A 27,641-nucleotide genomic window follows, 5' to 3' on the forward strand; every position below is an offset into this window, starting at 1 on the left:
CCAGCTGTAAAAAATTATTTTTAATGAAATTGCAATTTTCTACCAGTTTAGCAACCAATGAACGAAAAGCTGAGAAAAAAAAGTTAGAAAATGCACATGCAGCAAGTCAGCATTAAGAGTTAGCGGAAGCTAGAAGATAGTATCAGGACTGTTAGGACAGCTCCAGTCATTTAGAGCCACTGACTTAGAGGAAAAAGCAACTTCTCAAGTCCTGTAGTTTCACATCAACAGACACGAAAGATAATTGAATGAGTCTCGGTCTGATGAAACTCAGCATCGGGGGAATTATCGTTCTCAATCCCTAAGATTAAGGGAGATTGGTGAATAAAGAAAATTTAAGTCCTGAAGTTGTTCTGAACCATTTCAGATAAATGAGCCTCCAGATACCAGCAGGACCAGCAAGGCTGGCAAACAAATTATGCTGTGTCAAGAGAGCAGACGGCAGCATGCCCCGTGGGAGTGAGCCCGCATCGCTCCCCGGGGACCAAGGTCACACTGCACCAGGCCATGTACGCTGCTGGGATGGAGCGAATGTCACGGGACCACCAAGCCACTGTGCTGTTATTTCTCATCCCTGCTGCAGTAGAAAGGTCCCTGCTAGACCTGATCTCAGGTGTGACCCACAGCAGCTAGCAGGCGGTTTGCATCTGATGGGCTTTACAGTGGGGTCGGAAACCCTGAGCTTTCCAGAACTGAAAACACCACATCCTGTTCAACCCAACGAAGATAATTACTGCAGCTGCAAATGAATCAAGAGCCTGATGTTATCACTCTCTCACTTCCAAAACAGAAAAGCGGTTGTGGGGCCAAAGCAGTCAGAATTTTAGAATTTTATCTTACATCTAAAGATGTAAGATAAAATTCTTCCACCAGCCCTGCAGCACTGTCTGCTGTGGTGCAGGACACCATTCAGCACTCAGCCAGGCTGAGACCCCTTTGCTGACGTGACAACAGTGCCTGAACCAGCTGAGAGTTTCTTGGAGTCCTCCCAGGCAGGTATCGATCAGACACAACTGGTTAGCACTTACCATCTAACAAGATAACGTGCAGGAAGGCTGCAACAGCAGGACAGATTTTTTTCAGACAGAGTTGGTATTTTCAGACTGGCAACAGCATGTACTACAATCGTATTCATTTGGAAAAATACATGAGGATGAGGCAGTGGAATTAAAATTAAAAAAAAAAAAATCTTCTGCTTGTTTAGCATCCCAACAAGCTTTCTGAAGGGCCAGGTGAGCCTCAGCACAGTGGATGGAGACCAGAGGTGGGCAAAGCAGTGGGTGTGCCCCTTGGGTGGGCTTCGGGGTCTCACAGCCCTCATCCCCAGCACACACACCCCAGGGCCAAAAAGAAGGGTCCAGCTGGAGAAAGCAAACCCATACTATCCACAGCACACAGGAAAAAAAATATTGGCTGGCAGTGATTACCCACATTTGCAGGACTGGGGGAGGCTGCCAGTTTACACTGAAATACAGTATGTCTCTGCGGGAACTGCGTCACAACCGAACCGGGTACCCGGGCAGGCTGTGGGCTGGGCAGCAGGGAGCGTTCACAGCTGTGACTATCGGCATTCGCACCCACAAGCCAGCCCACGTGCAGCAGAGCCCCGAGGGGAGAGAGCGGCCCGTCAGCGCCAGCCAAAGCACCAGACACATACGCTAAGAACAGTCATCCACAGCTCACGTGAGCATCTCGCATGGAAAGTAAACTGGGGAGGACTTAGGATTTCCTGCTAAAAAAACATTTTCTGAACAACGCAGAGGAGAAAATAGGGCAAGATCAGGTTAACAGGCTGCTGTGCATGAGACCAAGACCTTAAAAAAACCCTTAATCCTGCCAGATGCAGCAGAACACTAACAAGAAGCACCAAGGAAAAGGAAAAAGGTTAAGCATGCTATGAGCAGAGAGAATGATGAGCACAGACAGGCTAAGAAACACTTACTTTACTTTGCTTTCATAAAAGGAGAAATTGTACTTTATTTAGTGGGCCTACAGGATTATTGACCCACTTAGGACAGTATCTGCTTAACTGGAGTCACATACCTTTGCATGTATACACCTTATACACCTACATACCTTTGCATGACAAGGACAGTGATCCCTTCAAAACCTGAACTCCATGGACAGGTATGGTTTGCTCCTCAGAAAAGCACAGGGAATAGATCTTGAACAAGTGACAGGACCATGCAAGCTCCCTAACTGCTGTAAAACGTAACCACACAGAAGATATTGCAAAATAAAGGCACAATCAGTCCCCGATGGAAGCCTGTTCAGGTGGCCAGACAGATGCAACCCCAAATTCAGGTGGAAACAATGACTGTTGTGATGATGCATTTAATATCATGATCTGTTGTTCTTTCAAGACATACTGCAGTGCATCTATTTGATATTTATAGCATGTACCCATAAACAACTGAATCTGAAATTCCCTCCCCAGAGCAGAAGCCAAACTTGTTTTGATACCGAGCTGCTTCCCAGAGAGAAAATGCAGGGAAGGCTTCCCATCTCCTGTCCCCTGGTGCTGCAGTAGGCTGGCTCTGGGATAAGAGAGAGAGAGGGAGGCAAGGATCATGAATGGTGAATGGCAATGAAACCCCATTTCCATACCCACAGCTTCACCCCACTCTCAGTGAGAGCTGGTCCTTAGGGATGGTCCCTATAGACCTTGTCACTTGGAACTCATCTCAGCCCCTTGCCACCACCCCGCCTTTTGTCTTCAATCCACCTGCCCCCACCAGCAACTCCTGTTTTCTTCAGCCTTACTACTCTGCCATGCAGAAATAAGTAAGAATCTGTTATACTTCGTGAAGCTGATGCAATGGAGCAACAGGGGACGGAGAACAGCTTGCCTTTAACAACATCGCTACAGCCTTTAATTCCAGGAGACAACTGAAATCCCATTTTTATCTTTCTGGAATTATGGGTCATTATCCTTTTACTGCTTCCAGCATTTTTTTTTTTTTTTTCACATGAAAGGCTGAAAAGAAAACTTCTTTAAATAGGTGGTTTACCGTAATTTAGCTAAATGCTGTATAACACACTGCATTGGTACATTAAGTAAGTGCAACATGATAGAATGTGCTTTATTATGCAAGAAGTGGTTTTAATTGCTCATCACCTCAATGCAGGTGCACTTGGTGCACAAATACAGCACTTTTACAGTAGTACCAGTACAATAAAACACAATTATAGCTCAGGAAAATTCCCATACCAACATGCATCTCTAGCAGGCTTGTAAACTAACTTGTCAAAAGCTCAAAGAAGGCCGAGTCCTGGGAAAACTTAAAACTATAAAAATCAGTAATGCCAGTCTGTTTCTCTTTTTTGTCTAATCCCAAATCTTTCAAGACCCAAACTCAAAAAAAAAGCTTATTCAGTCTCATTGAGAGAAGACCTCAGCACTAAGCCTGAAATCCAGGCAGAGCACACCTTTGAAATTTCAGTCCCAAACTTGAAACCACGTACAATTCCGCTCCTTCCTCTCGTTTGTGAGACTGAACTACACTTCAAAGAGCCCCAATCTGGGAACTCTGTAGGCTCAGATCATGGCTTAGTGGCAATAGGCATGAAAATCTGAAGTCCATGTGAGAAACAGAGAACTCGTTTCAACTTCAAATAACTCCTCTTCCCTGCTTCTACCTGTTCTTATAACACATGGGGGCGGGGGTAAGAGAGAAACTACAATTAGGGAAAAAATGAATGAGAAATCCTCTGGAGTAAATCCATTTTGACTCCATCCAGGGCAAATCATCCCAATTACAAAAGTGCTGCAAAAGCCTAACAATAACAGTAAAAACATACATCTTATTGCTTGTTGCCCCCACTTTATCTCTGTAATGACTGACAGCAGCATGGGGACTTTGCAGCACACTAAGCTGGCTTTCACGGATTCCAGAGCTGAGAAATCTTCCTCAAAAATTCTCTGCCATCCTCTCTTCCTGTTCAGTTGTGCTCACGCCACATTCTCTTCAAATCCCAGACATTGTAGCAGGGAAAGTGCAGATGATCCCTAGAATACCTGAGCCCGGACAGCTGGACATACCAGATTACACTCTTCCCTTTGATTCCCTGCCAGAAACTTCCCACATTCCACACAAGCCAAAAGCAATTTAACCCCAAACAACTAATTTCCCAGGAAATGATCCATGATGCCTTTATCCACACCCCACATATTTTTCATGGTCTCACCACGCATCTGCACAGCAAAACAAAGTGTGGACAACAGGTAGCGTTTATCAGCTTATCAAAGCTCTGCAATGTGGCCAGCGTGGGTGGCGCAGCCCCAAACACACAGTAGCACAGATTCTACTGGGAGTTTAAAACCTCTAGGGCTTTTACCATAGTAGTTGCTAGCTCATATGAGAGCCCAAGCTACCATTCCTGCTTGGCCATCCCCACCTTGCCTGCTTCGTGCAGGTACACTTGCTCCAAGCACTCCCTGATTGTCCCCCAGGCCAGTGCAGCATCGCCCAGCAGCCTCTCTCTTCTCTTCCAAATGCACCAGGTCTTATCTGTCTCATTCTCTTCAGCTTTACACAGGGGAGCGCATAACCCAAAGTGTTACACGTAAATGTAATAATCCATTTGACACCGAGAAAAAAGGAATCCATGAATAAATTTTCATTAAAATGTGACCCCACAGCTTGTTTGCTTAAATCCTCTGTGCATTTCCTTGCCTCCTTCTCTTTGCCTCCAACCAAATTACACTTGTTAGTGGCCATGATGGAGAGAAAGAACATATAAAGTGAATTTTTTTCCTTTTCATTATTATTATCGTGGGCAGAGTACTAAATTTCAGTACAGACTGAATGAGATCTTTGCATAGTAACAGGAAAATTTGCTGTGTATACAGCTCTGGATGAAGTTTTAATTGTCTTTGTGTGCAATATTTCATGATGCCTTTTATGCTACTCTGTCATTTCAGATGTGTCTGGCAAAGCATGACCGTGCTGAACTCTAACTGTAAAACGAGTCCAGCAAAGCCATGGCCATCACCCTGACTCCAGGCTTTTGAAAATCAAGGTGGAGAAGACATGAAATCCAACATCCTATACATTTCAGTATACCAGTGGGTGATGACTGGTTTTGGACTGGTCACAAGAGGGCACCACATTACAGAGCCGATGAAAACACTTACAACTCTTGCAAAGAACCATTAATAAATAATTGGATGCAATGATGGGCAGCGGACCTGGCAAGGAACAGCACCTGGAGGAGAACAGAGTCTCCCTGCACCCAACCACAAGTGAACTCCTGTTGGAGGAGTAGTTTACAATTACACATGCAATCCCATTTTTTAAAAAAATAACTGATGAGAGAATGAAAAAATTAGTGTCAGCTAAGGAAATGGCTTTCCCTTAACATCTCAAATCGGTTTGCCTGCAGTAACTGGGCCAGCTCCTGCAGGGAGCACCACACCAAACCCCAAAAATGATTCCTGAATTTCTTATTTCACTTGTTCTTGATCCTATTCTTTTCTCCACCAAGGAACCAACATCATGCGTCATTCACTGCCTTGCATGATGTTGGTTTTGAATCAGCAGTGGTTTGCTGCTAAGAGGGTGAATATACTGATGCAGATGCTAAAGCAAAAGAGCCAATACGAACACCTGGCTTAAGTGCAATGGATGAAAAACGGTTACACAAAAAGTTTGACTGGTCCTTTCTTGAATCCTGGCCAACCTTTTGTCCAAAAATTTCTTCTCAATGGATACTCAGTGGGTTAACAACTTTCAGTAGATGCCATTAAAACCAAAGAATGCCCTTATTCAGTGAAAAGGACTTCATGTTTATTTTCTATCCTTACATAATTTCTTTGTTACTCAGGGCAATTCTTCTTTGTATCATGCATTTACATGCTTCTGTCATGGTCTTTATTCTTCTCTGGACCATGTCTATTCCCACTGCAATCTATCTTTTTTGGATGGAGCAACCCACATTGTAGTGATCAAGGTGATAATGTCCCTCAAACTGGATAAAAACATTGTATTGTTCTCTCCTGAATATAGTCCAATATTATTTCCTCTAAAAAAGTTGATTGCAACAGAAAATTGATTATATGTTCTCAGTTTTGTGCCTTAGGAGAAGAAAAGAAAATATAAAATATGGATTTCTAATAAACCCTCTCCTGGTTTTCATCCTCATATTATTCTGGCTTGATAATTCAGCTGTATTAGCCATTCTGTGCCCATTAAGGAAAAAAAAATCAGGAATATTACAATTATTGGTATATATTTCTACTCGTAAAAATATCTTCATTTGTGAGGCATTAAAATAGAAAAGAAATAAAGAATAAATGTTAAAGGTGAATTTGTTTCAGGGCCATACCTCAGGCATGCTACTGAGTTTGGTATCAGCTAAATGCTTCAAGGGAAAAGGTGACAGTAAACACTCACAAATACTGCCCCTGAAATTAAAACCTGGAAGAAGGAAAATATGGAACACATGGAACAAATATATATATGTACACACATACTCCTAGTGATATTTTTAAAAAAGGTTTTAAGACATTCTTTATGTCACAGTTCACAGCCAACACTCCCACTGGGAAGGAGAATAAGAAAGTAAAAGATACCTCCAAATTATTAATAAGGTTCCTGACTTACAAGTTTGCCAAGAAATCTGCCTTGTAAGATGAGTCAGTCCATCAACTGAAGCAATAATAAACAGCAGCGAAAACGGTTTCACATGGCCCAGCATCTGTGCATTAACCCCATTATGGTGTGGATGGGCCAGCTCAGCCCTTGCTGGACCTGCTCTCTGCTGATGCTGCCAGCTGGGTGAGCAACCAGTGCCAGCTGCAGAAGCAGGTTTTGGGTATGGGCTCTTGTCCACTAGGAAACAGGAAAACTGACTGCTGAGCAGAGAATAAGTGTTTATTAGGGTGATAATAAATTAGACTATTGGAAAAATTTCTGGACACTTTCTCCAGGCAGAATTGCTGGATTTTATATGTTTGTCCGAGTCTTGCTGATTCTTCCCAGGCCACCTGAAGGTACCACAGTATTTAGGTATTACTGCAGTGCCTGCATGTCAAGACCAACGCTTCCAAGCAGCATCTGAACTGCCTTAATAACTCTGCATAAATAACCACACTGAACATAACTGCAATGAGCCCAAAGTCTCTTTGAACTGTTGGATTTACCACCTCATCAATGTACAGTTGACATTTTACAAGGTCCAATGCATGCCAAAATAACCATAATTTATACAAAAGATCCAAAATCTTGCTCTTTATGGGGAAATTGCTTCTGAGCTGCATTTTTTTTTGGTCTTGGTTTGAGCTTTGACATTTCCCACTGCCTTTTTACTAGACTTTGTTTACTTTTTTCCCATCCATGCCATTGTAATCTGCCTTCCCTGGAAAGTGAAAATGCTTTGAAGCTGATTATCCAGATTTTGTGAATTATTACAAATCATAAGCATTGACAAATCAGGTATAAGGCTTTAAAAGAACCTGATGTTTTAAAAATATTTTTTCTAATGAAATTAAACATTGGATTCTTCTCATTTGCCTTCCAAATATATTCACCTTTTGAAGGACCATTTAGACACAATTTTAATAATGTCTTTGTGTACTAAAAATGTTAATATTTACTTAATTCTCTTTTCGAATCAAAGTATTTTTCTAAGTCACCTGTCTCCAGAAGCTGGGACTTTAAGACAAGCAGCAAAGTGAAAATTTGACATCATACCCAGCCAGCAGTGTTGTAAGGCAAACTCCCTGCCCCGCCACACATAAACCTGGTTACATGTTCAGCTCTTTCTCTCCATCAATCAAATGTTCTAAGGAGTTGCTTCCCATTCTCCTTTTCCTTGCATTTTGTTTTCCGTCTTTCATCTCTTCAAACTTGTCTTACTTTGAGTTCTTCTCCTGCTAAGCATGAGACTAGAAGTGGCTTTTAAGAGGCATTATACTCTGATAATCAGGGATTGTTTCTCAGCATGCACGGCCACTTCTGTCTCCGGATCACTTACAGGATCACCATATTTTCTACCAGAGATTATTCCTCGTTACTGGGAATGGAAAGAGATGTCAGCGAAGTGATCACTTTTAAATCTCAGGAGCATGTATATAGGCCCAGTGCTGGTTGCACGTAAAGCTGTGAAAGTCCTGCTGGATACCTGTATCGCATAGTTTTATGGTTTCATGATCACTCAGTGTGGTATAATTTGGTACTGGGACCTACAGATTTTAGCTCTAACACAGCGCAAAATCTTCTGGCTTTTCTTTGGGGTAAAACAAATTATCTTACACGTATGCACTTGCCTTAAAGTGCCATGAAACTCAAATCATTTGAACACATTCAAGAAGCCAACCCCGATATTTCCACATAATCCTTGTGTGTAGTTCCCATCCTATCCTCTCTAAAATGATGCATTAGAGATGGAAAACATTCAAGAAATGACAAGGTCCAAGGTAATGATCTAAGGCCCATCAAGCAAAGCAAATAGGAGCAAGCTCCCAAGTAAGCAAAAGGAAGCAGTTCCTCATGTAACAAGTCTTCGGCCAGTGAAACTAATTGATGAAGCACATGCTGCATGCAAAAGGCTCTGGAGGACACTTGGCAAGTGACTTGGAAGAGAAAAACATTTGGGGTTACTAAACAGAAAAACTGTAAGAGGATCTGGTAATTCCCTGCCCTAAAAAGTGCGAGACGTGCGCTGCCCTCTCACTTGTCCTTGCGCACACACATATTGACTGCCATGGAAACAGGATTTTGGGCTGGGCAAACCTTCAGTCTCTTCTGTTCTTAATGGAATTTTCACTGATGAGAGATTTGTATATCTACATTTTAAAGTACAATTATATTCCCTTGATAATGGTAATTATTCTAAATTTCTTTTAATGAATTATATAAGTCTGGTACTATATCTTGTAAGAAAAAAAAAAAAAGTATTGCTTCTTGTATGTTCAACAGCTTAATATAGTCAGGAGATTCAAACTCACCAGGGACTGACTTCCTTAAGTAAGTAAATCTTTGCCTGCTAAATTTTCAGTTACAAATATCTGATATAAAGTTTAATCACCAGAAACACAGTATTTCCCATCTCCAAGTTATGAAATTATGGTATCTCAGCATGTATTTATTTAACGTTCGCTAAAAGGAAGAAGTAAAAGAATACATACTGCTCTAATTAATCTTTGATAAGCACTCCATGTTCATCAAGTGTCCAAGAGCAAGGAGGCAAGCTACTGGTTTAGGAAAATGTGCTTTGCTCCAAGTAAAAAATTTCGAGAAGGAACCAAATGTGGGCAGGGCCATGTGAAAAGTGGAAAATTGGCTTGGTTTAAAAAAAAAGAAAAAGAAAAAGTAAGCAGGTTGCCTCCTACAGAACAGCGGGCACCTAAAGATGGACTGTGTTGAAACACATAAACCTTTCTGGAAATCACCAGTGAAGGTACCATCAATATGCAATAATTGGGATCAGCTGCTTAACAAGAGGCCCCAACACCCTGAAGAGCTCTCCGTTCTCCATTATCCCTTTACAGTCCTTCCTTGAATGTATGTCTTGGCCAGCATACCCTGCAATTACGCACCTCATTTCTTCCCTCTGTTTCTTCCTAGGTGCTCATCTCCTAGATGCTCTTTTCCCAAAACTTTTCCACCCTTACACCAGCCTGACTGTTAGTAAAATCTTCAGCAAGCTCACACAAACCCTCATTCTCGATCTTCCTTACCAACAGTTCAAAACCGAGTTGCCCACCTATCTGCGCAGATTTTCTTCACAGTGCTGGATCTAAATGAAATATATTTCTTACTTCCTCCCAGAGCACCCTCCTGGGCAAGGGAGAAGATCATCACCCTCTGCTGCATACAGCTTGCTCCATCACCCAAGAGTACGGCTCTCCTTATTTCTCTGCCTCCTCTTTCCTGGGTCATACTCCTCTGAAGAGGCAAAGGAAAAAACAACTACTTTATTTTAATACAAATTCAGCCAGCTGGGCTGCAATTATGACCATCCTTCTAAAGGTTTATCGAAGACAATTTTTGTCACAGAAGTTCTCCCTCCCCCAGGGGCTGGGGACAGCTGGGAGCTCACTGTTACCCACTTCGCAGGTGTCAACTGGGGAAGCGCATCTCTCAGTGTCACACTGTACCTCTACAGTGTTCACCTGGATTTTTAACTAATGCCCAATGAGAGAACACCTAACCCCTCTCCCAGCTAAACCCCTGTAAAACCAGTGCCTTTCCTTTGGCTGTGAGAGCAGCGGGGTTTGATTTCAAATCACTTTGAACCAGACAAAAAAACCCAATCCTTTTTTAACTGGATTCAAACTGTTGAGCACGTAGGCAGAACTACCATGTGCACTTCTTTTCTTCCAGCAGCTAAAACACTGCTGATGTGAGCCGCATCTTCAAAAGTCCCCCACGGATGCAGCCACTCCCTGTGGCAGCGTGCTGTTTCCTTCCCGTTTCTATTCCTGCTGTTCTTTTTTTTGTTAATCAAAAGTCTCCCCTGCTGTGAACTGGGTGCAGTTGCAGTACATCTGCCTGGCTGGCAGGGTAAAAGGACCCAGCACTGAATTTAGCAGCTTTGCATTCACCATCAGCAATACAGAGCACAGAAACACCACTGTGCACCTTGGTGTGACACAAAGCATGATGATGGGGAGGAGCAAAGAGGGCAGCTTCTACCTAATTCCCATGGATATTTACCTCAAATCCGCAAACAAATACAACACACAAAAGAGCCCAAATGGTCCTGGTTTCCACACACCTGTTAGAGCTTCAAATTATTCCCCGAAGCCCCTCCTCGCTAGCAGACACAGTCATAGCAGGAGGCACCACCTCACTTCTGACTTACTTTGAGAGAAAAGCACTAATTTTAGTGGAGCTGGGCTTGAAAGGGAAATGAGGAATCTGGTTTTGCTAATGGCTATAGAAAGTATAGAAAACCAGCTTGCTAGTCCAACATGTGAGAGTGTGATCATCATGTTGCCTGTCAGAGGAAGTCTTATTTTTCCTGCTTCGTTAAAAAATCAGTGGCAACAGAATTAGGCAGTTATGGGGAGTAGGACCCACACAAGAAGAAGCGAAGTCCAAGGATGTCTCCTGCCTCTTCCAGCCATCTTTGATTCACTATTTGTTCCCTTTGATATTACCCTAGCAGACAAATGTATTTTCCAGCCATTAAGCCATTCCTCAGGCAACATCACAATACTGACTTCCAGGCTCATTTTCACCCTTTGCACAACTCCAGCTCCTGCTCCTACTTGTACACCCGAAGTCCCTCCCTGCTTGCCTGGGCTTCTCCCCTGAGTGACTCTGCAGTCTGTCCTCCCCATGCAGCATCACACTGCCAATGCCCTTCTCATCACTCGTTCCCTTGCATCTCACTTCTCCCAGGTGACCTTCATGCCACCGGCCCCATCCCCAGGCCAGACTCTTCACTCAACCTGTCAAGATGCAGAGACATAACAAATAGAAAGCTACTGCATTGAATGTCTAAGGCCATTTTTTACTGCATGTGGGTATTTAGATGTTCAGTAACTGAAGTCGTATTTCGGTATCTCAAGAGGACATTTGACTCAGAGGCTCAACAGCAGTCAGTGACACACAGGGGAATGGTTAGAGTCCAGCAGGCTTTGGAGAAATTTGGTTATCTATAGAGGCTCCTAAATACAGGGTTAGGCACATATGAACACCTTGGCCTCCTCAAGACATCAAACCACTCAAAACCCCCACAAACAAAACCCCCTATTTGACCATTACAGCATTACTTCTGCTTTTCCAGGGTGCAATATTTTTTACAAACAGGACTTTCTGCAGTACATTTCTCCCTCTAAATTCAGAAGCTGCTGTACACACCAAGGGATGATTTTCTCAGTCTAACGGCACACGTGCGCCCCACCAGCACCCCAGCAATGCAGAGAAGCTGGGCACTGAGGTGCTGCTAAAGCCAAGGTACAGAGCTCCTCCCCAGCTTGCTCCTGCAGACTGTATTAATTTTTAAAAGAGCCAAATTGATTTCTCATTTCATTCTCTCTAGCAGTAATGAACAAACCAGCTACATGGCAGAAATGCTCTCCTCCACGGCCTATTACAGTATGTTAAAAAGCCATTAATTCCTGGCTTTCCTGTCTCTAGTGAATAGGTTACTGTCACTACTGAACTTCGGCAGTTGCCCAGCAGCTGAAAGGTAGGAGTGGGGCAACTTCTCTGCAGTGATCTCATAGCACAGATATGCAGAAATCTCTGAAGATGATGATCCAGGATGGGGTCTAAAATCAAAAGTATGGTTCAAATGGCTTAACGGGTTCCTCTCTCTCTCTCATTGTGGCAGTCGTGACAGAGAATGAGACCTTATCTATTCTGCTTTGGCAACATAGGATGTCACTTCATAAAGGCATTTAGATTAAGAACAGTAATCAATCATCTCTAAAGCACACGAACATTTCCACTGACACCAACGCCACCTAAAAGTTCACTGTGTGCTTATTTATCTAGCATCCATGTCTTCACGAATCACAACAGAGGGCTTCTGAAGGCCATCCCCAGCAAAACTTCCACGTGGGGGTGTGCAAGCAGCACTGCCACACACTTCCATAAAGTGCTAGGCCAGAACAGTCTCCTTCAGTCCTTCCCCTGTATTTTCCTCTGGTCCACACCGCGTTTTCCTTTAGTGCCATGTCTTCACTTCAGCATATGGTCACCCTTACAGCTCCTTAGGGTTGTGGGGCTCTTTGGAATTGGAGCCAGAAGTCACTGAAATGTGAAACACCTCAAACTAATGTGCTGTGCTCCAGGTAACTTCATATGTGTCTTCGAAAATATTTCAACAATATTTGAAAAGCCAGAGCGCTCACAAAAATATTGCAGAAACAAGCTGCCATAAAGTAGGGTATGAGGTTTAGCACACCAGAATTGGGAGTGGGACAAGTTTTCTTTGAACCATTAAGACCAGTATATCCATTCACTTAAGCCTTTTTAATGCATATTTAAAACACACTGAAATTAGTTAACCAGTATCTCTGTTTAGCAAGGTAGGCAACAAAGAGGACAGAGTAATGCTTCCTAACACAGACCCCAAACACGCACAAGACTGCAAACTGCACTGCCCGAGGAAGACAGCTTCATTCCTTTGATGACAAACAGAAAGGTGTGTTTTTCTTTCATGCCAACAGCCCAACCTTGCCAAGGGAAAGGCTCCTCTTGCCTTGCACTCCAGCTGACCAGGCTGTAGCTCTCTAGCAGGGCAATTTTAGCCTTAAGGGCTGTCAAAGCAAGCACCTTAACGCAAACCTTTTTCACAATGAAAAATATTAGCATTTACAAAGTTCTTAATATCTATGCAAAGCAAACTATAAATAATTCATTTACTCCACAACGTATCTGCATCATTTGAAATGCATCAATGCTTTTATCAATACAGTGCAATGGATTTACACTGCACAGAATAGACTTGGGGGCATTTGGGCTCTCCAAGTATTGTGGATCTGAGCATTATTACTAAAGGTAAATGGAAATAAATTACCTCAGCTACTACACGATGATCTTTTTCAGCATGGTAAATAAAACTTATTAGTTCTAGGTCATTAAATTCAATATTAGGCTTTAAAAGGGCCTAGAGATTCTGTGATGTTATTAGTAAAACATGCAACAAAACATATGTGCTTCAGTACTAAAGACAAAATAATTGCTCTATTATATTTAGATATTAGTTATTAGTGCATTTTTCAGAAGGACTTTTGAGAGAAAAGCCCAGCTGCCATTCTCAGATGCGAGTTAGGCACACGGCAGTTCTAGCTCTCACTGAGTGGCAGGTTTCCACATAACTGATCCATTTCTGAAAATGTCATTCAGAGTCTTTTGCTAATTTACCCACTATTCCTTTTCAGCTAAGAATAAATACTATTTTGCCAGTGTTGCAGGTGAAGCAGGTGAGCAGGGACCTCGGAGAGCAGGGCTTGATTTTCAGATTTTCTTAAAGTCAACCTCCTATGACCCCAAACGCATCCTTTGGTGTCTGTGCCTCAGTGCTCCTCACTGCTTGAATACACTGTGCCCTTCATTTCAACCTTTATTCTTCTCATTTGGCGACAACCCCTCTGCAAGGACTGTCTCGCTGTGTCTGGGCAGTGTCTAGCACAAAGAAGACGCACTCCTAGTTGGAGCCTCCAATCACTAACATACAGCCAAAAATCCTGGCAACAATCACTGCTACATACACCCTGTCTTGCAAGATGGCAACAGCAAGGCTAGAAAAACATCCTCCAAGAAGTAAGTAATGACAGCACATCGCATCCAATCAATCGCAATAACTATGGGCAGTATATTATAAGCTGCTATTACGTTTTTCTAACTACAACAGCAGCCAAGTACTTTTGGTGTGAGCAAAATGTATTTGCCATTAAGTACAGACAGAAGATAGGCCTAAGTCTCCACCAGTGGTGTATACGATTGTCTTTGCTGCTTACTTTGACACCGGGCACGATGCTGTCTCCCTGTTAAAAAGGAGGAGTGTTCCCGAGCTGTGAAGGGGCAGGGAACCCAAAATGGGGGTCAGATTCACAGCTTATTGGAATCACTGCGGCTCCATAGGGCCACAAAGGCAGCACTCATAACCTAACGGGCTTCTCAGGCCAGGTAATGACTATGAATTACTGTTTTCAGGACAAACCAGATGACGGGGCTGCTCTTCAGCACAAAAGGCCAGTACGCCTCTTTATCCTGGTTTTTGTCCACCATTACAGGAACATTACAAGCTTTTCAGAAACCTAAGATAAAATCCTGTGTGAGAGGAATTACAGGAAGAGCCCAGTAATTGTGAAGCCTAATTACAAAGTAACGTGGAGCTTGAGAGCAGACCTGCTAAGCAGTTAGAGACTAGTCTAACAAGTGGGCCATCTGTCACCCATGAGAGGGCTAACGAAAGGCCAGCACAGGACAATCCTGACGGTGTGCGGAGGAGGATATGCAAACGAGGAAACATCCAAATACAACAATTAAGATACACAGTATGAAATAAGCTGCTAATTGGAGCACATATGCATGCTTAGCATTTGGAGAACATAATTATATTTGTAGAGTAAAGGGAAGTTCACAACAGAGGCTGCTAATAGAACAGCGCAGGTTGCCATGCACTGAGTGATGAGCAGAAGAGTGCAGGAGGGATGGATGGGGCTGGAACAGAGATGCAGTTTGGATTCTTTGCACTGGCGTTGCAGGGCAGAGGGATGCCATTTGATCACCAGCACAGTCTCAAACTTCCTGTACTACACTGCTTTATACCTACTGTAGCACACCATATATACTATACTATACTACTATATACTACGTTGTCCTGAAAAGTGAAACCTTCACAACAAATCCAGTGTTTACTTACACTACAAGGCAAATCTAAGCGATAGTAGTCCCTGGAAGTGGAACTAGAAATAAAACTCTGGAGCAGTCAGTTCTGGTCTATGAATGCACTGCTCCCCTCTGGAGCACATTTAACTGTGTCAATGACAACAGTGATCAGGGCAGTAGAAGACAGCAGCTAATTAAGCAAAATGTTCTTTCTTTTTCCTAAACCACTGGATAGAAATGCAAACCGGTATTTGAAGTTAAAGTGGCATCACAGAAATTGTAAAAGGTTCAAAGTTCCATCTTTGGCACATCTTTCACTTCGTGCAAGTAAATTTAATGGCAGTTCCAACAAAAAAGATGCAAACATATCCACAAACTAGCCACAAGCTCTGACTGAAAGCTTAGAGAAAGCCTGTCATCTTTGCACTGAAAGTGTAGCGATGTCAGCTTTGAGACTGGTTCTCTCTCTTCTTTTTTTTTTTTGTTTGTTTGTTTTTCTCCCTAGCTCCTTTAAAGTCAATGAAAAGACAAAGCTATTGATCAGAAATACATTAATTTTTCCACTTGTCCACTGAGAATCAAGTAAATACTTAAACATCAGCTCACCTCATCAATTGCAGTGACCTTTCAGCATATTTTTAAGTGCCACCCTGACTAGAAATACTTTCTTTTTTTTTTTTTTTTAATTTGAACACCTGCTAAGACTCACTCAAGTCAATGGAAAGACCTTGCTCCTTCAAATGACTTTAATCAGCCCCTCGCTTACTGTGAACAACACAGACATTTTACTGACTGAGCTATTTTGGGAGCAAATCCCTCAAACGATTCAAATACTCCAAAACAAAGATGCAGCATGCTTCATCTTTGGCGAGGCAACCAAACTCCCATCTTCTGCAATAATGAAGAGAAAAAGGAAGGAAACAGAGCTTTGAAGAGCTAGTATTTTGCTATATAATTAACAGAAGAAGAAGGGAAGGAAGGATACAGAACAGCTACCTGTATTTTAACAATTGTGCAGATTCCCCACGAAACATTTTTTGAGTTGACACACCACGTTAAACATGCAATTTTTAAATATGCAATTTTTCTGCTAAGGCGTTCCAGCACTCTTGTTACGCTAAGTTTTGTTAGTTAAGCTTTGACATGTTCAGTCTTTCATTTGAACTCTAAAAACTGAAAATAAGAGACCAATAACAATGTGTGCTCAGGAATCGGGCTACTGGTCTTTAATCTTGCTTATCAGGGACTTTAATCAAGATTTCACCACTTAGGCCAGCTAGAGAAAACTGTGAAAAGCAGCTATAATGCAGGAAAACAATTAATGTTGTAAAATGGCTTTGGATCCTTGGACGAATGACATTGCAGATTAGCAGCTTGCCCTTAAATGTGAAGTCACCCTTGGGTAAATCTACAGAATATCTATTAGCTTAATAAAATTTCTCTAGATATATTAAAACCAGTATCAGTACTATTAGTAGCACAGCAACAGAACAAGTCCTTCTCAAATATCTATGCACACTACTTATCTGTCCATATCTACTACAATACTATTTTGTGCTTTGTCCTTTACAAAAACAATACCTTAGCAACTTCAGATCAGGCAAATCGGATGGCAAGTTGTGCTTAGTCAGTGTCACTGAGAGTACAGAGAGTAGGGAGGTGGGGTTTAAAATATGTCAAGATTGGAGTCTTAATAAAAAGCGTATAAGGCATCAGCATGTGGTCATAATTAGAAAAGCATGAGAAATAAGTGTTTTTTCACAGAAGACTGCCGTTTTGTGGAAAATATGCCTTACATCTGTGAAAAGCTATACTGATCAGAGGGTTGATATTATACATAGCTCCATGGAAATACTTCATTCTCTGTTCCTGCAAAAGTTTATTTCTTTATCATTCCCTCATACTCTAGTAAATAAAGAAAATAGCAGTAAAGGTCTCAATAAAACACTCTTCCTTTACTAGGGCCATTAGGGCTAAAAAAAGGATGCTAGACAAATAATTCCGAACTACGATGGAGCTAAATATTCCCATTACCATTATTCTCAGAGAGTAGTTATGGGGAGCACCATCCTCCCAGAGTATGCAGCCTGAAAAAGAGCTTCTGCCCATGGGCAGGTGTGTTTGTGAAGGTGTGTATCATCTGTGATTGCTTTCCCTTGTAGTTGAATTGGTGGGAGAAGTCAGAGACAGCTGTGCTGAGGGTGGCTGGGGAATGCATCAATTCAGCACTACCCTTCAACACTCTCTCTTTTCATTACAGGTATTAAAAATGCTCCCGATGGGCATAATAGACAGGGAAAGCCAAACATGAGGAAGGATTTGATCCAGTTCCCCATTAAATTCAAAAGAAAAACTAATAACTTCAGTGATAACAGGAGCTGGACTGGAACCTACATGAATGGCATACCACACATCATTTAATTTTCGCCAAAGCTTGTTCAGACTGCAGCAATTTCCAGCAAGAGCTGGAATCTACACCCCCCAAAACAGCTCTACTCCAGCAAATAGTACATCTATTTGGCCGCGGCGAGTTAATTTTCTTCACAGTCGCTGATGTGGGGCTGTGGTTTGGGTTTGTGCTGGAAGCTGCGCTGATAACACAGGGATGTGTTCATTACTGCTGAGCAGCGCTTACACCGAGCCAAGGCCTTCTCTGCTCCTCACACCACCCACCAGCGGGTGGGCTGGGGGCCCACAAGGAGTTGGGAGGGGACACAGCCGGGACAGCTGCCCAAAGGGACACCCCGACCGTATGACGTCATGCTCAGCATACAAAGCTGGGGAAGGAGGAGGAAGGGGGACGGTGTTCCTAAGTCACCGTTAGATGTGATGGAGCCCTGCTCTCCTGGGGTGGCTGCACACCTGCCTGCTGAGGGGAAGCAGGGAATGAATTCCTTGTTTTGCTTTGCTTGCACACACAGCTTTGGCTTTACCTATTAAACTCTCTTTATCTCAGCCCACAAGTTTTCTCACTTTTACCCTTCTGATTCTGTCCCCCGTCCCACCAGGCGGGGGAGTGAGTGGCTGTGTGGGGCTGAGTTGCCAGCTGGGGTTAAACCACGACAATGCATTAATTCAAGTATTATTCGGTTTTCCCCTGCGTAGAAAATGTAAGGCAGAGGACAAAAAGAGGACAGGGCTTGTGTGCAAGCACCAGCCCAGCTGCTGCTGGACCACTGTTTGCCTGTTGCTTAGCAATGCTTCACCTCTCTGCCAGAAAAAAAAAAAAATTCAATGAGGGAATATAAACCTGAAGTTTTGTTTATGGTAAAATAATGACTGATAGTCCTCCAACCACTTCTTCCAACCAGGCACTACATCACCTGCTGAATGCTGGAAGCTCTTTGGGACAAAGGCTGTATTTTAAAATGCTTAGCTATGAGCCCATTGGAGACCTCTAAATAAAAAAATATAATAACAGAGCAGTGGTGTTTGCATATTTATCAGGAGGAAAGCTGGAATAGGAATTTGAGGATTAAATTTTTGGGGCATGGTTCTGGGCAACCAGCTCTAGCTGCCCTTGCTTGAGCAGGGAGTTGATCAAGACAATCTCATGAGGTCCTTTCCAACTCCAACCACTCCTTGATTTTGTAATTTCAGGAGCAATATAAAGAACAGGAGGAATAAAGAAGGAAATAAAAAAGAGGTGCCCAGAGAGCAAGGAAGCAAAGAAAAAGACAGCAACATGTTCACGCCTCACTCGCCTCACTCACCAGTTATCCATTTAGCCTCTGGGTCATGAATTTTGAAATCATCACTGAAGAGGTCTTCCACTGTTATCTTCTTCTTCTGAGACAAGCTGTTATCTTCCACTGTAAAATATTTGAAAACAAACTGCCATTACTTCAACTTTGAAATGTATCTGAAAGTACAGCAGCCATGAACAGTGCCATGTCATATCTCATTTGGAAATGGTTCATATTAAGCTTTCTGTCACACATAAACCCCTTCCCATTGTCAGTGTTATAAAAAGACCATCTAGTGGTTCACAACAGAAACCTCCTGGTTATTTATGCCTGGACTCAGCAACTACAAATAGACAAGATATGGTCAAAACACACACTTTCAGACATAACCTGAATGAAAAAGATTTTAAAAGTCATGAAAACATACCTATAGATATTATAGTGCTATATAATGCTGACTTTTCCAAAGAATATTAAAGCTACTTAATGTTAAGACTATTCTGAAACGATTAGTTAAATTTTTTAAAAAAATAATTAGAAGTGACCACGTTTTTATAGCTTATATTTTTATTTCCTTAAAAAATGTCATGCAGAACCACAGTTGGAAAGGTATTTAGCCTTATGAGGGCTAAATCAGAAAGATTATTTCAGGAATTCACAAAAGATTTTCATGGGAGTCAGACACTTGCCTGCAGAAATATTTTTGAAACGTCTATGAGGTGTAACCCTAAATCCTTAGGTGTTGCATAGCTGGCCCATACTAATTGTCATTTTTAGTGACAGGATACACAGTTTCATTTGCAAATATGGAAATCTGGACAGCTTTTGCATTGAAGAACCAGACTGATGGTTTAAGATGCTGCAAGATCAACTTGTAATAAACAGTGCCCTTCACTTAGTTCTTTCTTCCTAACTCTACTCTGTAGCACGCCACCTTCTCCACAAAGAAGTATTTGCTGTACATCTTCCTCCACTGTTCTTCATACAGCCCTCTCCACATTTCTCGTGATTCAGTCAGAGATTGCCAACAGATTTCTGACACAAAGCACAATCTGAAGAAAACGCAGAACTGATTTCTTTCTGTGTATATTTTATTGTTACAAGGAAATCTATCTCATTGAGGATGTTGCCAAGACTAAACAGTCATGAGTCCAGCCGAATAAAACCAAGGCACAAGTTTAACCACTCGAAGTTTGCCACAGGTAGCATCTTCTGAGTCAAAATTATACCTTCTCATTTCTATCACCATCTCTCTGCTATGTAACAATTCTCATAAACCCAACACAGAGGCTCCTGGGCCTGTAACTGAAGTGTTTTTGTTGAGTCAATGGATTATTGGACCTTACAGATGAAAAGTATATACCCTACATCACAGAACTCTATAGTGAGTACTTAGTTGATATGGAATCGGATTTTAATTTACTCAAAGTTGAAATTTTTAGAGAAAAACTAAACCCAACAATTTTGATTAATGTATTCCTTTTCTTTTTTTTTCCCCCTCCAACAGTAATTTTTGTTTGTTATGACAAGCAGTCACTTTCTATGAATAATTTGTTTTCAATATTCAATTTTTTGATGAAAAAATATTTTCATAGAAACCTTTCAGTCACCTTTAAACACATTTGCTCTTTAATGGAACATATGAGGCCACATTCTGAGTATTTCCACAGTAGGGATGTGTACTTCAGCATCTCTCTTCACTACACCATCCTCGTGCCTGAGGTCTATTGATGTCATGCAGCCTCAGCTATCTTTAACATTGTTTAGTACTAAACTCCTTACACTGAACACACAGGGGATAAGAAACAGTGGAACCAGACTCTCTGCAGCCAATTATCAGAGGAAAAAAGTTTTCTTTACTAGACTAAATTGAAGTCCCTGAGCTGAGACCACTAAAAACTACCTATGAAAAATGTTTTGTTCCATTAAAAGGTGTTTCAATACAAACTATCATTTTCACCAAAGTAAATTATATTCTTCAATTTTCATATTTTTTCCAAGTAGGACTGAGGTTCCAATCACACTGCTCAGTGTGGCTTCCAAGATACATTAATACAAGTCCTCAGCCAAACCCCTCTGTGTGACAGCATTATGCCAAGTTCTTCTGCATGATTTTATTTATTAAAATGGAAAATCTAGGACAGAGGAACCACAGGATACTGTTCCAGTTAGTTCCCACCACGGTGCAAGGCCCCAGTAATGGATATCCAGGGAGATTAGGAGGTGCAAAGCAGGAGGTCGGAGCCCACATACAGCCCTGGGCTTACCGATGTTTCAGGTGTTTCAGGAACACAGACACCCTCTTCCCCACCATGAAGACACAAGGTCAGGCACAAGCAAACCTCTGTGCCAGAGATCTGGGCAGGGGCAGGGTGGGAAGCCTTTCTCATTCCCTCTTTCTGTGCAGGACAGAGACAGCAAGTCTGAGAGCCGCACCACCTCTATACCTTCTCAGTACTTCAAACTCCTTGTAAGGGGCAGCAGGAAGAGGGAGAAGTAGCAACTGAAGCATGCACACCCAGGAGCTTCTATAAGGCACGTGGTTGAGATTCCCTTAGTGTCTCCTGCAGTGGGCTGTAACAGCTGCAATAGGTCCTATAATGAACCATGGACATTAACCTCAGCCGTAGAGCTGGGGAGAAAACAAATAACTAAATAATCAATCAATAAATTATTTTTTAGTAAAAAATTCTAATTTACTGACCTCTCACTAACACAGAGGTAAGTCAGAGAGCTCATAAAGAATGTCTACTTCATTCCTCTGGCCCCAACGGAGACATTTATGGAGTATGAAATACAACTGCAGGATCTCAGGTAGCCCACCGTGTCCTGAGCAGCAGTCTCTGAGTGGCCTTAAGGTGTCTAAGCAGAGACTCAAATTCAGAGACCTTGAGGCCTCCTTGGGTTTGTGGAAGGAGAGGATCAAGCATGTGCCACCACCTTTTTTGCACTTATGTCCCCCACCCCCAGCAGACCCAGGTGGCAGCTGCCAACCAGGGCCTGACAGCACAGCAGCATGGCAGCAGTGCAGGTGGCACAAGGCCGTGCGATTTGAGTGCCAAGTCAGAAACCCATCACCCAAACAGATAAGTTAGATGCTGAGAGAACCAAGTGAAAACCACACTCATTTTCTTTTTGATTCAACATTAAAGGCATGACGGGAACCCTGCGTTGGTCAGACCTTTTGGGTTCATCTGTCTGCACCTCATCCTTGAACTCAGCACACCCAAAAGAACATGGGCTGAACTATAAAACCTTGCTTTCTAGAACACAAATAGAAGAAAGATCCTCCAGAAACCCAGAAAACTCAAACAGAAAAGGGCTATGACCCGACCTCCCTGCCTGTTTTCCCTCTGCAGTACCAATCCTTTCTTTCAAGATTCCTCTCAACTCCAGCAATGCTCAGAGGTTGCTTGATGGGTCAGAAGGCTTCTGTCACCTTTGAGTACCCAGCTTTCTTTCCATCATCCCTGCGACTCAGCTATGGGTTAGTGGCAGACCCTTCTCTCACACACCTCCTGGGCCATTGTGCATTGCAAACACGCGAGTGAGTGTGTGTTTGTGAATGTCAACCTCCCAGTGGTCAGCGTGCCAGGAGCTCCCTTCCCACCTCACTATACCTGCTCAATCCCCAGGCAGCCCTATCCCTTTTTTCCCCCAGGTGACCTCTCTGTACTCAAAAGGCAGTGGCCAGGCAAGGCAAACAGGCAGACTTTCTCCCTGGCATATAATACACATTTATATATTACAATTGTGAACAAACAAATTATACTTCTGCACAGCTGGTCACAGGATATTTCCTTCCTCTTCCTGACTAGCAAAAGTCATACAAAGCCTTCTAGGCAATGCATTTCACCGTCTGAAAGCATGCTGTGAATTAATGCTATGCAATGACTACATTGGTACCATCTCTGAAAAATGTTTCCTACGCATTTTGTAAAAATTTTAATAGGGAGTGGGGTGCATTTTCTTTTTTTCAGCTAAAGGTCAGATTTGAAAGGAGCAAACTTGATGTATATCTCCAGAAAGCCTTGAATATCAGGAACAGATGTGAAAAAAGTCATTGTTTGCTTCCATTTCCAGAGGGGACTAAAAAGCAGCGTCTTACTAAGCAAAATGTCTACTGGAATTTGGGGAAGACTTTTTTTAATCAAAATTTCTGTAGGACTGGGTCCTCTCTTCAGCTTTCGTATGTGTGTGCGCACATGCACACATGCATATCTATAAACTTTTGCATGTCTTTACATAAATACACAAACAGCTGCTAGGACAGGACCCATACAGGTGCCATATGCTGCAACAAGTGAGCAACCACCAATTAAGAAAGGCTTAGTCCCACACTTTTATCATTTGTATAAATAGCTTCACATTTTTCAAAGGTGGGTGGAATGGCAGGACTCACACACACATCAAATCAGAGTCCCTCTACATAGGCAATTGTGTGCATGCAGTGTACTATCATGTAATTAAATACAAACTTTCAACAGTTACTGTCTCTTTTGAGAATGTTGTTCTAGTATACCAAGGGATCATAGAACATGTTTAAATTTTATTAGGATTTTATAAACTGAGACCTAAGTGTTAGCTAGCAATAAAGCACTGCTACTGTAATTACAGTCTGCTGAATGCAAAGAGCACTGTTCCCAGGTTTTGAGCTAATTTCAGAGTGACCCACCTCTGAGAAACTGAGACTTGTAGGGATTTCAGCCTTTCTGCAGCTGAATCCAGAGTTAAAACCTTCTTTAAAGGTGTGAGCTGATTTGCAAAAGAATTTTGAAGAGATACATAAATCCCCTTTTTCCTCAATTATTAAATACCTTAATCACTATCTGTTCTGTTAAGCAAATCTTCCCCATTCCTGATGCTATCACTCACTCTTGGTTTTGCATGAGACCAGCCCAGCTTTCACAGTACTGGGAAATACCATCACGATGCACGCTATGGGTCCAGTTAATACTTTTCTTTGTCTGAACATGGAGCACAAGACTGCATGCTGCACTCTATCCCACATATGTCCCAAATTACTCTCTTTAAGCATTTGATGATGCTCAGCAGTGGGTTTAGAGCATCTTTGCATTACGTGCCTTGATATTGCACTGCAAAACAGGCCTTCAAGCCAACAGCAACATACTTAGAGAAGAATGGTTTCCCAGCTAGGGAAAGGGCCAAGGCAGACAGGAACGAGTAAGGAATTCAGAGGTAAAATGCAAAAGGTTATTCGTACTAGTATGACAGTGTCAGGCTGGACTCCAACATTATCGTCAGAAGGAAGACTTCAAAATATCTGAAGTTTTCTCAAGTATTGTGCTCTGCCCATGCCAGACTGCATCACCCACTTGAGACATTTCCAGCAAAGAGGAGTTTTTTGTTTTTTTTTTTTTTTTTCTGATGCCACCCTCACATTTGGCAGCAGCTCCTCATGAATATCCACAAAACTGCTTCACCTCCTTCCTTCGCTGTCCTCCTGCCTCTTCCTCACCTCTTCAAATATCCATCACTCATCTTTCAGTTTGGCTACCAAAGGATAAACATTTCTTCTTCCAGTGAACTATTTTATGGCAGAAAAACGCAGACTCTGCTTCTCCTTTTGGACTTGTTCCTCTGTCTTCCCCACTCCTACCTTATTGGGAAGTGCTATCCCCAGTAGACTTAGCAATGTAGTACTCAATGTCTCACTTAACACTGGCTGGTGGGAAACGGCTGTGAAATGAGTCTCCTGTTACCCTGTGCCATAGCATGTCCTCGAAACAAGCTTCAGGGCCAGTGGTCCAAGAGAAGACTAAACTTGGCTGCTGCCAAGCCACAGCAGCAACCTAAGCTGTCTGATTTTACCCTTGGCAGGGTCTCACCATGAAGCACCCTGGATCCATAATAAAAACAGAAGCAATACTGAGCTCAGAGGTTTTGTATTTGCATGTAGGACACAGTTCTGAAACACCAGCAGGGGAAAAAAAAACCCAAAGCTGGTTCATCAGCAAATCAGGTCATTAGAAGTCTCAAAAAACATGAATGGAAATTTTAGCATAGAAAATGACTTTGCATATTCCTAAGTTTTAAGCACAGAGACTCTCTCAACAGTGCTATCTGGAGTTGTTGCTAAGTGCATACTAATATGCCTATGTGATTTATGTGTACACATAAATGTGCATACATATCCCAAAGAAAGAATGTCTTTGTCTATGCATATACAAATCTAAATACACAAACACACTTGTGAATTTTATTTATAATTGAATGTAGGTATTTGACATTCCCACTTCATGCTATGTCAAATAGAAGGTCATCATAATAACCCATATTTACTTGTGTCTTCCTAAATTAGAGAACATTAACTACAGGGTCTTAATGCTCCGTACACCTTTTCTGTCTAGGCACCTACCTGGACAACAGCACTGCAGTATCTACAGTCATAATAGTCATTAGTGGCCTTTATGTGTGATTTGCTCTGTGGAGAGGTGGGAGTACAGTTCAGAAGTCCTAGATGAAGTCTATAGTGGAGCCCAGAGTTGAAACCAGAACTGCTAAATCCTCACCAGATACCTTTCTGAGCAACCATATAAACAAATCATTATTACAGATGGTCTTGTAAAAGGAAAGACTTGTGACTTTGAGTGTATTTAGGACTCTACACTTATGTTTATACTTCTCCCCAGTATCCGTCTATATGGAATCCTGCTCACGAAGTGGCACCCATGGTCTCATCTATGCAGTGCAAGCTACTGACAGCTTCTTGAAGCCCACAGGTATGAGTTTAGGAATCTAGGCTTCAGTGTGCATTTTTTAAAAGTCTGGGACTGCACTTCTGTAAAATAGTATATTTTGCATGGGTAAGGGATGATATTTTTCACCGCAAATAAGTGGTGCCTGATGTGAGCACAGTCCACAGATCATGCCCCAAAACATCTCAGAGATGAACTGCACTGTCCAAAGGTGTCAAATCTGAACCCTAGCAAAAGAAATTTTAAAATGATCCCTAATTAAATTTAACTTTAATTTAATTACTTAATTACTCTGGCATGAACATGTGCTACTTACATTTACATTGAAAACTTCAGGAAAGCATGAAATAAACTGAATATGGCATGACGATAAATAACCAAAAGGATAACATAGTGATTGTTTCACTCATTTTCAAATTAACTCAATGCAGTCCTGTATTTCTTGATTTATCACTGTCTCCAGTCTACCATACAGCAGGACTGTGGGCTAAGAATTGTGTCAGGGAAGATGTCCCAGATCTGCTGAACTGCATGTCAGTTCACATGCTATGAGCTAGAAATTTCTGCCACACAACTTCCATCTCATTTTTCCACTTCACCGTCCTGTGCTCTTCCATTTCCTGTGGTTTCATTTCCCCCTTGCCTCCATTCCCCTCCTTAGCACTGTGCTCTCTGTCCTGCTGTCCCCTCGAATCACTCGCAGGTACTCATCCAAGAAGGAACTCCTTTTCTTCTCCTTTGTGTCCCTCTGCAGAGGACCTTCTGCTTTCTCCTGTGTTTTGCAGCTCCTCACCCTTTCTGACACCGAATTCTCTTTTCTGTGTCTTGTCTCTCATTTGTTTGTCTTTTTGTATTCAGATCACTATCTTCTCAGAGCCGCAAAAGCGCATTATTTCTGCTCCGTAAGGAGGCATAGAAATTTACAGGGCTGTATAAATATGTAATAATCAATAATCATAATGATATCACATTAAAATTCAAGCCTACAACCTCAGCAGCTACCGTAGAACAAATAATTTACAGAGGTTACATGCACAGAACTTTGCTGAAACTTGGTAAGGGGATTAACTTAAAGAATTCCTTATTGGGAAGTCACTAATTATTTGCTGTTGTTAAGTGCTATCTGGCACACAGTTATCTGGAATTGCTTTGTAAAGCTGAAACACTATGGTCTAAAAATCAATCCAGTTGAAAGGGATGGGATTTAGGTGCCTAAATAGACAGTCTAGGATATGCCGCCCAACTGGCGGCTGCTGCCCCATGTGGGCATGAACTTCAGGAAGCCCTGTGTCCTAACTGACTGCCCTATGTAGATGTCTCATACCCTAACACATCTAAAATGACACTCCCCATCTATGTTTACGCAAACAAGTTTCACCCTTGTACCTTCAGCTCCACAGCCCTGATATTTGAATTGAAATGTAAAACTCTAAAATAATCTGCCTCAGAATGGCCTTGAACTTGGCGTCACATCAAGCTAAAGAACAGGAAGGATGATTCCTTTGATGTTGACTTTGCAGTCCATTTGCAATCCCTTTACCCTTGGAAGTGTAAATTACAGAAGAAAAGCAGAATGGAAGTGAGTTAAAGGTTATAAATACCTGGTGTCAGGAGTATAACAGAGGTGACAATCAGGGAGCAGATAACGAGAATAACAAGTAAGGCAATTGCAATTCCTTTCCAGTTTCTTTGAGGAGGATTACTCCCCACCAGCTCCTAGAAACATCAAAGGAAAGTGAACATTTAGAAGAGGTACTTAGACAAGAAAACAAACAGCAGAATCCAAACAGCAATCTTATTATGTTTGCAACCCTACACCATGCACCCTGCAACCATTGTGGATGAAGCCCGTAAGCCAAATACAACTCATGCCATTATAATCCATTGCAGTGTTAGTTGAATTCATTCCAAGTCAGACTATACAATGAATAAATGCCCTG

At 42.1% G+C, this 27,641-nt stretch overlaps 1 protein-coding gene across 1 annotated transcript in view; it reads right to left on the reverse strand.

The window, feature by feature from the left end:
• Positions 1–27,641, reverse strand: part of DPP6 (dipeptidyl peptidase like 6) — a 408,745-nt gene that overhangs the window by 146,554 nt on the left and 234,550 nt on the right. Inside the window, exons 2-3 of the mRNA XM_086467441.1 lie at positions 27,303–27,417; positions 19,010–19,108 (exon numbers count right to left, since the gene is read on the reverse strand). Coding sequence (XP_086323567.1) covers positions 19,010–19,108; positions 27,303–27,417 — 214 coding nt within the window. The remainder of the gene's footprint in view (positions 1–19,009; positions 19,109–27,302; positions 27,418–27,641) is intronic.

The sequence above is a fragment of the Leptosomus discolor genome, chromosome 6, assembly GCF_034619465.1.
Source record: "Leptosomus discolor isolate bLepDis1 chromosome 6, bLepDis1.hap2, whole genome shotgun sequence".
Classification (NCBI taxonomy): domain Eukaryota; kingdom Metazoa; phylum Chordata; class Aves; order Leptosomiformes; family Leptosomidae; genus Leptosomus; species Leptosomus discolor.